Below are 15,098 nucleotides of genomic sequence, written 5' to 3' on the forward strand. Positions count from 1 at the left end.
CCACAGGTCGTGCCAATCTCTCTCTCAAAAACAAACAAACCCCCCCCCCCATAGTCTCTCCTGTTTGTCCTTCCTTCCTCCATCTTTTAATAGAAACACAGTTATAGAGGAACAAATCTCTAAAAAAAACATTCTAGTTCTAACCATGCAAGTGGGATAATAAATGGTATCTAACGGGTCAAGAGGAACAGGTGCCCTGGAAGCTGTGACACACAGGGCATGCAGGTCCTGTGTAAAGGAGTTGCTATACTCAGTTCTAGCTCATTGTTGCCATGGGGGAACACGGGCCCGTTGTTGCCAGATCTGGGCTGTTTTAAGCAAAGCCTGAGAGTCTTGGCATTGGTCTATGAGCTACTTACTGTTTGCATTTATTCTTTGATTTGTTCACCAGTGTCCCCAGCTCTGGTTATGATGAGTGGTTGCTTTCTCCATTAAATTTATTTTGCACCTTTGTCAAAAAATGGCCATGATTTTGTGAGTCTGTTTCTGGAGTCTCTATTCTGTTCCATTGATTTATGTGTCTATTTCTTTAGTCTTTGTTGCTGTAGCTTTATAGTAAGTCTTTTTTTTTTATAGTAAGTCTCAAAATCAAGTGGTATAATTCCTTCAATTTTATTCTTTTCCAATACTATTTTAGCTAGTCTAGTTCCTTTCCTCTTCCATATAAATATAAGCATCAACTTGCCTATATCTAAAAACAAACAAACAAACAAAAAAACCTGCTGAGATTTTGATTAGTATTGCATTAAATCTATAAATCATTTGGGGGAAAATTGGCATCTTTACAAACATGTCTTTCATTTGTTTATTTGGAGTTCTGTTGTTAGGTTCATATACACTTAGGATTTTTATGTCTTCTTTGTGAATTGATTCTTTATCAAAATCTAATATCCCTCTTTATGCCTGGTAAGTTTCTTTGCTTTGAAATCTTTGTCTGATATTAATATAGCCATTCTAGCTTCTTTTGGTTAATGTTTAACCTGGTGTCTTTTTTCTTCCTTTTATTATTTTCAGTCTACCTGTTTAATTATATTTGAACTGAGTTTTCTTACAGATAGCACATAGTTAAGCCGTGTTTTATTAATTCATTCTGCCAATCTTTTTTTTTTTACAGGGACAGAGAGAGAGTCAGAGAGAGGGATAGACAGGGACAGACAGACAGGAATGGAGAGAGACGAGAAGCATCAATCATTAGTTTTTCGTTGCGACACCTTAGTTGTTCAGTGATTGCTTTCTCATATGTGCCTTGACTGCTGGCCTTCAGCAGACTGAGTAACCCCTTGCTGGAGCCAGCGACCTTGGGTCCCAGCTGGTGAGCTTTTTGCTCAAGCCAGATGAGCCTGCACTCAAGCTGGCGACCTCGGGGTCTCGAACCTGGGTCCTCTGCATCCCAGTTCAATGCTCTATCCACTGCGCCACCGCCTGGTCAGGCCTGCCAATCTCTTCTTTATTTTTTATTTTATTATTATTTTTTTTTGTATTTTTTTCTGAAGCTGGAAACGGGGAGAGACAGTCAGACAGACTCCTGCATGTGCCCGACCGGGATCCACCTGGCACACCCACCAGGGGCGACGCTCTGCCCACCAGGGGGCGATGCTCTGCCCCTCCGGGGCGTCGCTCACTCTGTTGCGACCAGAGCCACTCTAGCGCCTGGGGCAGAGGCCAGGGAGCGATCCCCAGCGCCCGGGCCATCTTTGCTCCAATGGAGCCTTGGCTGCGGGAGGGGAAGAGAGAGACAGAGAGGAAGGAGAGGGGGAGGGGTGGAGAAGCAGATGGGCGCTTCTCCTGTGTGCCCTGGCCGGGAATCGAACCCGGGACTTCCGCACACCAGGCCGACGCTCTACCACTGAGCCAACCGGCCAGGGCTCTGCCAATCTCTTTTAATTGGTGTTTAAACCATTTACATTCAATGCAGTTATCAGTATGTTTGAAGTTAGGTCTACCATTTTATTCTTTTTCTTCTGCTTTCTCCTCTCTTTATTCCTTTGTTTCCCTTACCTGCCTTCTTTTTGGTCATTTCAACATTTTTAGTATTCCATTTTATCTATTGTTATTATACTTTATTTTTTGTATTTCTTTTTCGTGGCTCCTTAGAGATTACAGCATAATCAGGGTTTTTTTCATCTTCAATTGGAATATAGACACTTTATATCCACTTAGATCCTTTTAGGGAATAGCTGTGGTATATATATTAATACAATGAAAGTCCCATCAGACAATGTTACTATTCTTTTTACTTTTAACCACTGGATAGATACATTGTAAAAAATTTAGGAGAGGAAGAATAGTCTATTATATTTATCCATACAATTACCAATTGTGTTGCTTTTCATTTGCAGTGTTCCAAGTTTACTTCTGTCGTATTCCTTCTGTATGATGACCTTCCTTTACAGGCTTTGAATTCTGTTAGCCTTCATCTGAAAATGTCTTTACCTCCACTCCTGAAGGTTATTGTTGTTGGATACAGCACTCTGGGTTAACAGTTCTTTTCTTTCATCACTTTTTAAATGTTGCGCCACCCCCTTCCAGTCTTTATGGTTTTTGGACAAGAAATACACAGTCATTTGCATCATTGATTCCCTATCAGTAATGTGTCATTTTTCTTTGGCTTTGGTTTTCAGCAACTTAATTATAATGTCTGGGCATGGATTTCTTTGGACTTATCTGGTTTGGGGCTTACTCAACTTCATAAATATATACATTTGTCTTTCACCAAGCTTAGGAAGTTTTCAGCAATTAGTTTTTCAGATTTTTCTCCTGCCTTGCACTCTGTCCTGCCACCCCACCGGAGAAGGCCTCACTCGCCTGCTGTTGCCACAGGAGCCAGCAGAACAGGCACAGCCTTGCCGACCCCAAGTCTGCATCTGCAATATAGTGACGCAGCCATCCACGTAGCTTCCAAACATGAGCCAGTCTGGGTCCGTCCCTCCTCCATCAGGGCAGTATTGCCTGAACCTTTAGAATGGAAAGGACGGCCGGCTCAGGAGAAGGCTGTGCTGGGAGGGAAGCTGGCTGTTTAAGGACAGGGGGCTGTTCACACAGTCTATCAGGTGGGAACATCATTCCACCTTTACTGGTGGGAAGCTGGGCCCCAGATCACTGCAAAGCTGAGAGCTACTTAGTGTTTCATCTGTACCGACAGCTTCTTCTCAGACTTCCTCCAGAAAACAAAACTGGGTTTGAAAATAGTGCTCCCATTCCAAAATTGAAATGTGAATAAAAACAACTGCCTTGTGGACTGCCTTCCTCCCTGCTCTCCTGGTGTCTCAGCAGTAATGCCAAGTCTGGTAAGACAGCTCTTCATTCTCCTCTTCCTGTGAAGATCTGTCCGCTGTGTCCACAAGGCCCTGCGGGAAGAGTGTGGAAGACCAGCATTCTTAGCACTGGCCATGGGGCACCAAAAGCCACGTGTCCTGTCACATAACCTAAGAAGACTGGGTTACATGTTGTAGGTTATAAAGCAAGTGGCAGTGAGGACATGTCAGTAGTCAACAAGAAAAGGTAATGGTTGCCCTGCCCAGATAGCTCAATTGGTTAGAGTGTGTGGTCCTGAAGCACAGAGGTTGCTGGTTCGATCCCCAATCAGGGCACATACAGGAACAGATCGATGTTCCTGTCTCACACATGTACACTCTCTGTCTCTCCCTTTCTCTCTAAAATCAATAAATTAAAAAAAAAAATTAATGATAACGGCTGGCCTGGCCTGTGGTGACACAGTGGATGGAGCATTGACTTAGAATGCCAAAGTTGCTGGTTCAAAAACCCTGGGCTTGCCTAGTCAAGGCACATATGATAGCAATCAATGAACAACTAAAGTGAAGTGACTATGAGTTGATGCTTCTTGGCCCCCCCCCCCCCCCATCTGTAAAATCAATAAATAAAATCTTTAGAAAAAGAAATGGTTATGGTTGAGCCGGGATCCCTGGAGACGACGGGGGGGGGGGGGGGGGGGGGGGAGCGAGCAGGGAGGAGCTCGGGCTTGGGCAGCACTGGAAGTGGCCCAGCAGCGCCTCAGGGCAGCAGGCGCATGGCCCGGAGCCGTGGAGGTGGCTCTGAGCGTGTTTCCTCACCTGTAAAATGGGTAGAAGTGACAAAAGCTGGTGTCCCTGGGCACTGGTAAGTGCTCAAGAAGTAGTGGTTGGAACCTAGCAGTTGGCTGTGAAGAAGGCCTTGTTCCAAGCTGTGGAGCCAGCCAGCTGTCAGAGAAAAATGCTGGCCCCATCTGCACATTTTCTCAAGTTTAAATTCAGTGACTTTTGGATTACTTTTTAAAAAATATTTATTGATTGATTTTAGAGAAAGAGGTAAGGGGGGAGAGAGAGACAGGAACATCAATCTGTTCCTGTTAGGTGCCTTGACCAAGGATCGAACCGGCAATCTCTGTGCTTCATGATGTTGCTCCAACCAACCTCTGGCCAAGGCTCGGATAACATTAAATGACAAAGACACACACTGACAGAAGGACCCAGGAACTATAGAAAGCATGTGACCAGAGAAAGAGCCCCAGGGCCTGCCCTGTGAGTGAGCAGTCCCCTTCAGGGGCTGTGCTGCGGGGCAGGCAGAGCACCCCTATGGAAAGCCCACCCCGGGCAGTCACACTGCCTCTGGCTTGTCTAGGGAGAACTAACCCAAGTCAGACTGTCCCGACACACTGCAGGGAAGGAAGCGGTCCTTGCTTTCTGTCTTTTCCCTTCTGCCCTCCATCTTTGAAGACATGTGACTGACAGGAAGAGCAGGAGACTTCTTTAGAAGACCTTGCCCAGTCGAGTCTGTTTCTTTCACTTAAGGAACTGTGGGACATTGTCAATCCCTTCGCATGCTGGGCCTCGGGGCCTGCACTTGACTTTGTGGCCTGGGAATGCTTAGCAGACACTTTGCCTCATCTGTGACTTTGTCTTTCAGCTCTGTGCAGTGTGTCTAGAAGACTTCAAGCCTCGAGATGAGTTGGGGATTTGTCCATGTAAGCATGCCTTCCACAGAAAGTGAGTATTGGTGTGGAATTATTTAAGGGGACTGAGTTTGAGGCACATCAACCTACTTACTTGTGGGCTCAGGACAGTGCCAGACAAGCTTGATGGCTTCATGATTGGACTGTAATGCAGACAGCACCCTACAGGGCGGGGCGTGTGCGCGCATGACATCAGGAGGGATTGGGACCATGGAACATGACCACCACAGCAGTACTTTGGGCAGAGAGCCAGACAAGCCCACACCTCCTGGAAGCCCAGGCTATAAAGAGCTATTTAACTGGAACTTCCCAACGAGAGTTTCCATTCCAAAAACTTACTTTAATCAAAATCATAGTTATTTTAAATCAAGATAGATAAGTTCTACAGATATATTCATATTACCCCTCTCTTGCAATTTTATGCATTTTGCATTTGTTGGAAAATGTTATTTCTTATACATCACACCACCGTCAGTATACTTATTTAAGAAACCATGGACGACTAAGGGTATAGCACGTAACTGGCTTCTTACCCTCACCTTTTCTCCTCCAGAAGGTAAAGTACATTCTCCGCCAAGATGGGGAGCTCCTGGGGCCCTGGCTGTTCTGGGTCACAGATGTATTCAACATGCAGGATGTGTGGGCGGGTACAGGACCCCGGCTGGGGACTGATGTCTTCCTGTGGTGTCTCATTCTGCAGGTGCCTTATTAAGTGGCTGGAGGTTCGGAAAGTGTGTCCACTGTGCAACATGCCAGTTCTGCAGCTGGCCCAGTTGCACAGTAAACAGGACCATGGACCCCCACAGGGGCCCCTGCCCGGGGCAGAGAACATTGTATAGCTCACCACAAGGATCAGACTGTGCGGGACCCCTCGTCTGCAGGGAGGCAGGAAGAACACAAGTGCTCTCTGTGTTGGCTGTCCTACCTGGGGCACCAGCTGCCACTTCCTTTGCCTCATGAAGAACTCTTGGGCCAACTAAGCTGAGAGCCCAGACTTCTGGGTCTTGTGACAACCAAAGCACGCTGACACTACCCCATGTCGAGAGAAAAGAAGTCGAATGAGCCTGCAGGTTTGGTTCAAGAAACTTCTTGAGAGTCTCTTGCTGACTGAACTACATGTCTCGCAGACACTTATCTCCATGTAAGGTGAACTTTCTCAATCAGAAGGGAAGTGTTAGAGAAGGGAACTGAGAGCAGGTCTTTACAGCCACAGCCGCAAGCCTGTGGCAGACCAGCTTCTCTGCAGACTGTGCATGCCTTAGCCGCCGAGCCCCTGAGCCGAGTAAAGCAGCCGGGCCTCAGCCCCGCACGCCGGTGCCTGGTTGGGGAGACAGTGCCTGCCAGGCTCTCCACCTTGTGGGCCTTCGATAGGCCATCTTGGAACCCAAGGGCTTTGGTTAGTGCCCCTCGCCATGACTTCTCCCTCAGTTTCACAACACTTGCTTATCAAATTAAGCTAAAAACATTAGCTGTGCTTGGAAAGGCCTGATCAGAAGCCATTTCTCCTTATTCTCCCACCCTCCTCACCAGTGAGTCACGGCCACCGGCCCAGCAGTAGCCCCAGCAGGGGGTGGTCTGCTGAGCCCATGCTGTCCCTGTGTGACCCTGGGACCTCGGAGTGCTACCCATGTCCCCTGTACAAAATGTTCCAGCATAGCTGTGGGGCTTGGCCCACTGCCTTGGTAGGGAGCCACTGGGAGCCCCTCACACAGCCGAGAATGGCTCGTCCTCCGGGCCCTGCCGAGGTGGGAGGATGCTGAACCCGTGCCTCTCCCCTTCCTCCTTCCCTCTGTTCTCTTCCCTCTCTTGCCCTATTGTTTCTACTTCAGAGAAAATGCCCGTCATTGACTTAACAGTTTAAAGCATCCCAAATAAGATCCTTCTGTAATTCTCTTGCTGGGGATCTACTTGAAATTGTATATAGTTTCACAAAGCCCCTGCAGGGCTGTTCACTCATTGGTGTGTGCCTCAGTATTCGGACTTCTGAAAACTAAGGAGAGAAATGCATGCTAGTCTTTGGCTCTTTCTGCCCAACTTTCCTAGAAATGACTCAGAGTCCATTAGGATTCATGACTATTGTGTAAATTAGCTAAGAACTCCTGGTTCTTTTCCACAGCCTTGTTCTCCACCCCCTTCCATTACAGGGACGGGCTCCTCGGTGACACCTTTGCCTCCACTCCCTCACAGGTGTGAGCGGGGCCGTTGCTCGCTGAAGTCCCGTCTGCACAGTGTGGAGAGAGGGTGAGGAAGCTTTGCAATTCTATTCATGGCATTTCTTCAGGAACGTTTTCTGGAACCCAGCCTCTACTATCTTAGAATGGGAGAGGGAATCTGTCCTTGGCTCAGGTGGCTAGAGTCAAAGCATGAGGAAAATTCCCATTAGCTAGAAAAATGCTGGGCAGAATCCAGTTTGGAAAATTACAAATCTAGTTGGTCAGTGTTGGCTGTTTCCTATGTGTGACCTATTATATGGTATTTATATGGTATGCCAACTGTTTCTTAACACCAACTGGACTGTTTCTTAAACAGGGCAAGGAAAGTGGAATGTTTTTACATGAAAGCCTTAGCCTGTTTGGCCCCATGAAAAGAACTCTATACTCGGACTTCCACCCTTTCTGCGTTGTCTGCCGCAGTGGGGCTGAGTGCTGCACAGCACCCAGTTCACAGTGAAGCGTCTTCAGTAACCAGTGTCAGAAGTACACTTGCTTCTGGACTGGCCTCATTAAGGACCAGCACCCTCCCCCCTTCTCCATGGAATGGCCTTGGGACAAATGTCATCTTGTTAAGGGATTCAAACAGGAAGAGAATATCCTCCCCCCAGAGGAGGGATGCTTGGGCTCTATACTGCACGTTGCCCCAGCTCCGGTTCTGTGGGAGCATGGCCTCTCAGCTGCAGCCTTTCTGTCCTGGTGCCAGTACCAGGGGGCAAGCCTCGCCAAGTCCCTGCATTTGTAGGGAGGCACATCAATTCCTCCCACTGTGCCACAGCTAAACGCAAGTTGAGGTGGTTGGTGCACACTGGGCTAGAGGCGCAAAGCCAGATAGTCTAGAGCTGGAGAGTGCCATGCATTCCTCACTGGGCACCACAGTGGGTCCACTTTGGCCCCATGTGCCACTAGTATGACCTCAACATTTGTGGATGTGGGGGGCTTTCTCACATGCAGCTCTTCCACTAGGATGAGGCTGGGCATTTGGAAGGATGAGTGCCCACTGCTCAGTCATCTTTCTTGGCTTGGTGCTTGTCTGTAGCATGGCCATTGTCACTTGGCAGTAGTCCCTGCAACTCTTAGCAACACAACCTGAACGCACTTGCCACCCACATCTGGTCCTCCAGCACTGCCTGTGCTGCACTGCCAGGCTGCATGCGGCTGGGGGAGCTGCGTCTTCCTTTCATTCTGGTGAGAACCAGCTTGGTGTGACAAGTTGAAATTTCCATCTGGACTTTTTTATAAAGTCAAGAACCCCTTCACCCTTGGCTCAGGCTCACACCTCACAGTGAGGCCACCCTGTCTGCAGTTATCGGAGTTGTGGGTGACCTTTTGTTACTCTGTAGACATGTGGGGACTCTGACCTGCTGTTGGGCCACTGGCCAATGATGTGATTTTCCCATCTTAACGCATCTTAAGCAGTTCCAAGATTGGGTGTTACTTGTGTGCCATGGGTTAGTGAAACAGAACTCAGTCTCAACTGGATTCCACTGGTGGCTGAATCATTATTTAATGGTTACCATGGGCACAGCTGAATTCAGCTGGCTTCAGAAAGGGAGCAGAACCAGCCCGACTTGCTTCTTGGTTGCTATCTGCCACTTTACCAGAGTGTGATTTGGTTAAGGCCTGTCCCCGGAAGGGAACAGGACAAGACAGAAATGGCCGGATGGGAACAGGTGGCTCATGAAGTCGGGGCTGAGGGAGACAGGACTCCACCATTGCCAGAGCCTTTCCCCCATGCCAAGTCCTTTTAACCCATGACCTCAGGCCCTTCCCACAGCCCCACTCCAGTCTCTCCCCACGGCCTAATCCAACTCTGTGAAACTATTCTTAATGACTGTAGTAATGACTTTTGAGGCTTTGTTGGAAATTATGAAATGCACACTGGGAGCATCCTCAGAGCTCTGGACAGGAAAAGTGACCAGTAATTTGAATCATCTTTGTTAGCAGCGGGTACCTTTCTGCCTCTCAGAGCCTGCTTATCTATCACCCAGGGACTGTAATAACAGTATCTTTACTGGCTTTTGCGAGGATAGCGGTGTCCAGAGCTTAGCAGGTGACAGGTCTGCAGGTCATATGGGACTCGTTGTCCCACATCTGCTGGCTCCCTTCTTCCCCTTGTCACCTCAATCTGCCTTTGCTCAGTGCTCCCCAATTTGTTGCTTATTAATATGCTGGGTCAGTTCTTTAGTAGATGAATGTGCTTCCATTTGAGAATATCGAGAAAACTAGAGGCTTTAACATGCCTTTTTAAATTTGAGTAAGTGATCCCTTTACAGGGTTCAGATCAGTTTTCCTTGCATCCCTGACGTCCAGCAAGCCCAGCTCCTCACCCCCTGAACACCCACCCAATTTTGTTCCTCGTGTATCCTTCCAGGTCACTTATGTATATACAAGCAAGTACACACGTGTGCATGCATATATATGTACATGTATATAACTTTTCTTTTACTCATGTGATACCCGAGTATATTCAAGGAACATATCCTATTCACGTGGGGAGAGCCACACCAGAAGTCAGATCTGTGAAAGGTGAGCCCTGACCTGGGGGATTTTGCAATCACATTCCTTTTGAATAAGGCATTCTTTTTTTTATTTTTTATTGCAGCACACTGGAATTCTAGTTTTCTATACAAATCAGAAACTGCATTATCTCCCTGACCCTTACCACAGTCAGATGTCCAGATAACGAGAGTACAGCCAATTTCCAGACTCTGTGACAGGACACTTAAGAGCAGGCTCTGTTCCCAAGAGCAGCAGAGCAGGCCTCTTGTCCAGGTCCTGCCGCTTTGCAGCCAGCCGCCTGGACAAGCTGCCCACCTCCCCAGCATCACCACCATCTTGGCCAGTTCCTACTGAAACCCGAGCCCAGCAGTGATGTCTGTTAACTGTCTTGCTTTCTTAGGCAAGTGCCCGTCCGTGTATTTGAGGCAGTTGGAAAGGCAGCAGCAACTGAAGGCCCGGTACCTATCTTGTGAGGCAGATGTCTCAGATGTTGCAAAGCAAGTAGGTGGTCAGTCTCAGAATTAACCACACATGGCCTAGAATTATGGGCCAGGCTCTTTCCCCCACTCTGTACACACCCTGTATGAAATACTTCCCACAGAATTTTCTCCTAGCCCAAGACTTTTCCATTTGATGACATTATTACCTCATCAGTAATCTTTTCTTTAAAAGGATATTAAATTCATTATTGCCCCTGCAGAAGATAAAAATTAAAGCTGCTTCCTCTAGGTGACTGTGGGGGGAGGCCCATGAACTGGTGCCTCTCGGTCCTCACCCACCTCGCCAGTGTCCTGCCACCCAGAGCTTCCCCGGGATTCAAGGAGCATTTGGGCCCCTGACCTAAAATTTGAAAAGGAATTGCATGTACACCTTCACCCTTCTGTCACGTGATGGATTGTCTGGCCTGTTTTTCATGTTAGCTGTTATGAATTTGAGTAAAGGACATGTCTAAATTCACAAGTATAAAATCATGTGAAATCTGCAGTTAGTAACTGGAAAATGCTGGGTTACAGTTCTTTGGTAGGTAAGATTATGTGCTTCCATTTGAGAGTATCAAGAGAAAACCAGAGTGGTTTGTTCAATAAATATTCTTCTTCCAGTTCAGTTTGAGCCCAAATTGTTCCAAATTGCAAGTAGTTTTACTCCACTTTTAGACCAAGCATCAGCCCTCAGTTTACCAATCGACTGCATGCTTTCCGTGGCTGCAGGGTCAGGACACCCGTCTGCTCCAGGGACGTGGACCTAGAAAGTGAGTCCCACTGTTGAGAGACCTGTCTGTATTTTGAAGCCCCTCAGTTCCCATGCCAGTATGTGTAAGCCTAGTGGGTCTGCACCCTGGGCCGGCTGCACACAACCCTGTCTGTCCCTTCCCTCCCCGGTTCTGCTAAAGCAAGTAGGCAGGTGGGGCCAGTGTTTAGAAGTCCCTCCTGGTGACACCATCTTCCAAGACAGTGTTTCTGTCATCTCCGGGTCTCTTGACAGATCACTGCCAGGAAGGAGGATAGTCTTATAGTTTAGCCCATTGGGGTTTATTCACTAGACTAGATATTATATAACTCCCTCAAAAAAAAGGTTTATGAAATGCTGAGCCTCAGGTTTCATAGACGTGTTTATACACTAAGAATTCTGCAGCAGAATATTTTTAAACATTCGCAGTTTTTTGTAAGCTATATTTTTGTATATTTAATTGCTATTTTAAAGTTTTAATGCATTTTTTGCTAATTACTCGTTTAAAAAATAAAACATGCATGTAATTGACAAATGTAAATAAAGAGATTTTGAAAAATACTTCATGTTAATCAGTACCCACCCGTGGTCACCCACAGGCCACTTAAGCCCATGTAGCTAGAGTCAGAAAGTCAAGGTGAGTAGTTCTGATCAAACTGAGCTTCCTATCTACCTTGGGATGGGTGACAGGACAGCTGCTCAGCAAGCAGAGGAAGGCCTTGGAACATAAGGGACTCTTGAGCACAACTATGGTAGCAGTGAGCGGGGCCACCAAGCACGTGTGTGCGTGCGTGTGTGTGTGTTGCGCGCGCGTGTAGCGGGGGGTCACAGCTGAGGCCAAGGAGCCTTGCAAGGGGCAGCCAGCAAAAGAGACCCTGATCGCCACCCAAGGGCCACAATTCCCATCCCCAGCACCATCCCTCCAGTTCTGTGGCCTGCATCATGTTGGTGACATCCATAACCTACATGTGCTGGGGACCAAGTACAAAAAGGGTCACCATCTGGGAAATGGCCATGCCCTCACAAACCATGGACATGAGCATCTGCTGCCCCCATGTGGCCAACACGGGAGGCATGGCAGGAGCCCAGCCAATCAGAAGTGGTAGCAGACCAAGCCCCTCCTCCCTCAATTACTCAGCCCCAGCCCCCTGCATCCTTCAGTCCCTTGGAACCTTCCCTCCCAGGCCAGTCTCCTGCCTGAAACCACCAGCAGACACAAGGAGGCTACAGAACCTTATCATTTCCATCTAGTTCAAAAGCTACTTTATACACCAGTAATACACAAAATAAGACACAAACGTTGCTCTATCTTCAAGGGAAAGGTTTTTAAAAATTATTCTGCACAGCAGAATAAAGATCCAAAATCCATCTCTATTAATACTCAAACTCAAAACCTGTCTTTCAAACTGCTTTTTGGGCCAGCTTGCCAGACCTCAGGACTGTCCCTGGGAGCTGTGAGACAGAAAAGGTAGAAGAACCCTGCCCTCCTCCCCAAGAGTTAATGAATGGACACCTCAATTCTTCATTTCTACTAGCCTGACAGTGTAGCCAGATTCTCCCCAAGTTCGGGGGCGGAGGGGGTAGCCTCTTTTGTCTGATGTGAAATCTCCCAGATGATGCTTTTTGTACTAGCTTACTTCCATCAGGTCGAAAATCAGGCAATGCTCAAGGTAACTGCCCACGAAGAAGTCCTATCTTTCCAAACAGACCTTCCTACAATTTATGGTGTAAAGTAAACTGGAACGGTCTTTCTAAACGTTGCTTATCAAAGTTTCAGGTGCAAAATCAACCTGCCCAATTAACTTTGCAGAACCTTAAAACATGTTTTTCAGTATGTTCATACAGAGGCTAAATGCACACCGGAGTTAATGCACAGAAGCTGGTCGTCAAGGCCATACTGACAAAATTGTGATCCGATCATAACACATATTAGCTTGCCTTACAAGATCAATAGGACACAAAACCACAGTCAGCTGAACACAGAACAGCTCTCCCCTGAAGTGGCACCAGTGACAGACATTGAATTTCAAAAATATACAGTAAGTATTACAGCAAATCTTCACTGCCATGGACATGGCCCACCATATATACACACACACACACACACACACACACACACATATGTATGGTTACAGAATTTTTAAGGATTTATCTTGATGACTTAGAAAAATTCACTTGTCCTTTCTTGCTTTGATTTGGGTAATACACAATCATAAAATTAAGTAAGTCTCTTAAAAAACAAAAGTTCACAGATTCCATTGTGGAAAATTCCATGAACCTCCGCCCCAGGTAACAATCACGGAATCTTCAACAGCTCAAGGAGTGCTCCAACAGCTCCAAAATAACCCTGAAAGAAAAATACACAATATAAGCAATTTTCCTTAGAATATTTAAATTACCATAAATGTAATTACTAGTGTTAAAGCAAACATTGTCCTTAATTCCTGAGCACCAATATATATATATATATATATTTTTTTTTTAAAGATTTTATTTATTTTGGAGGAGAGACAGAGAAAGAAGGGGGAGGGTGGAGCACGAAGCATCAACTCCCATATGTGCCTTGACTGGACAAGCCCAGGGTTTTGAACTAGCGACCTCCACGTTCCAGGTCGACACTTTATCCACTGCGCCACCACAGGCCAGGCCTGACCATCCTTTTTGTTGATCCCAGTATTTTCGATCCATTTTGGGAATCCACTGTTGGAAAACTCAGGTTGAGAATTCAAAAAGTGCTTTTGATCTGCTGTATGTTGAATCCATGGATGTGAAACCCATGGGTACAAAAGGCCAACTGTATTTCCTGAAAAAAATCCACATACACATGGACCTGCACAGTTCAAACTCACATTGCTCAAGGATTAATTGTATTTCAAGATTCAGTGCCTAAAACAAGTGAAGTTCCATATGTGCAGAAATCAATACCAGAGTCAGAAGCCTGAAAGCAAATAGGAAAAACGGGGACAAACAGACCAGCAATGCTAACCAGAGAGGAAAACTAGATCAGCAGGCAGTAAGAATGACAAAATATAAAAAACAAAATTTCAAATTATAACTGATGATATGAAGGTATAAGTAAAAATTTTTTAAAAGTTAACGAGATAGTCTCCATGTTCTACCTAGGAAAAGGTTCAAGAAGAGGTAGAAATTCAGCAGGAAGAAAATTACATTAAAATATAACATTAAGCTTGGCCTTGGTGGCACAGTAGATAAAGCCCCGACCTGGAATGTTCAGGCTGCTGGTTCGAAACCCTAGGCTTGCCTGGTCAAGGCACATAACAACAAGCAATTAATGAACAACTGAAGTGAAGCAGTTACAAGTTGATAACATTTTTTTAAAAGTTTTTTTTTAAAATATAACATTAAATGTGATTTTTTTTCATTCTAATATAAAGCAAAATAAAACAGGTAAAAGATCACAAGAATCAGGATGTATATATATAAAAGGTGTAAGAAACAATAACTTGGTACTGACTTACTAATATAATATTAAAAGTAATAAACAAGTTAGATGTCTTGAGCTTTAAGCTTTTGATATGGGAAATTTGTGCACTTTGGGTTTTAACTATGAACTTAAGTAGCTTAAAAAAAAGTTGGGCCCTGGCTGGGTAAAGCATTGTCCTGGTACTCTGAGGGCACATCAGAGAAGCAACCAATGAATACACAATGGAACAACGAAGTGGAATAACGAATGGATGCTTCTCTCTCTCTCTCTCACTCCCCAAAACCCTCGCACATCAATGGAAAATGTTTTGGCCCTGGCCAGTTGCCTCAGCAGTAGAGCATTAGCCCAGCATGTGGATGTACCAGGTTTGATTCCCAGTCCAGGCACACAGAAGTGCCCATGTGCTTCTCTACCGCTCCCCCTCTTGCTTCTCTCTCTCTCTCTCTCTCTCTCTCTCTTCCCCTCCTGCAGCCATGGCTCAACTGGAGCAAGTTGGCCCCAGGGGCTGAGGATGGCTCCATGGCCTCTGCCTCAGGTGCTAAGAGCTTGGTTGCTGAGCAATGGAGCAAGCCCCAGATGGGCGGAGCATCGCACCCTTGTGGGCTTACTGGGTGGATCCCAGTCAGGGTACATGTGGGAGTCTATCTCTGTCTCCCTCTCACTGAATAAAGAGAAAAAAGTTTTAATGAAAATAAGTTATTTTAAAGGAAAAAGCAATCTCTATAGCACTTCAAATCCTACTTTGAATCTGTCAATTCATATACTG

The 15,098-nt window shown here is 46.2% G+C and overlaps 2 protein-coding genes and 1 non-coding gene across 6 annotated transcripts in view; 1 reads left to right on the top strand and 2 right to left on the bottom strand.

Moving 5' to 3' along the window:
* The window catches only part of RNF24 (ring finger protein 24), a 69,517-nt gene extending 61,995 nt beyond the window's left edge, over window positions 1-7,522 (top strand). Inside the window, exons 5-6 of the mRNA XM_066387318.1 lie at window positions 4,903-4,982; window positions 5,649-7,522. Coding sequence (XP_066243415.1) covers window positions 4,903-4,982; window positions 5,649-5,787 — 219 coding nt within the window. The 3' untranslated portion in view covers window positions 5,788-7,522. The remainder of the gene's footprint in view (window positions 1-4,902; window positions 4,983-5,648) is intronic.
* TRNAT-GGU (transfer RNA threonine (anticodon GGU)) lies at window positions 1,791-1,866 on the bottom strand. Its single transcript has one exon. It is a non-coding gene; the product is annotated as a tRNA-Thr (tRNA).
* A 2,216-nt stretch (window positions 7,523-9,738) lies between the features above and the next one.
* The window catches only part of PANK2 (pantothenate kinase 2), a 42,836-nt gene continuing 37,476 nt past the window's right edge, over window positions 9,739-15,098 (bottom strand). For all 4 annotated transcript variants that reach the window (XM_066387311.1, XM_066387312.1, XM_066387309.1 and 1 more), the window contains one exon: window positions 9,739-13,234. In XM_066387311.1, the coding sequence (XP_066243408.1) occupies window positions 13,184-13,234 (51 nt within the window). In that variant the 3' untranslated portion in view covers window positions 9,739-13,183. The remainder of the gene's footprint in view (window positions 13,235-15,098) is intronic.

Source organism: Saccopteryx leptura, chromosome 5, assembly GCF_036850995.1.
Source record: "Saccopteryx leptura isolate mSacLep1 chromosome 5, mSacLep1_pri_phased_curated, whole genome shotgun sequence".
Taxonomy (NCBI): Eukaryota; Metazoa; Chordata; class Mammalia; order Chiroptera; family Emballonuridae; genus Saccopteryx; species Saccopteryx leptura.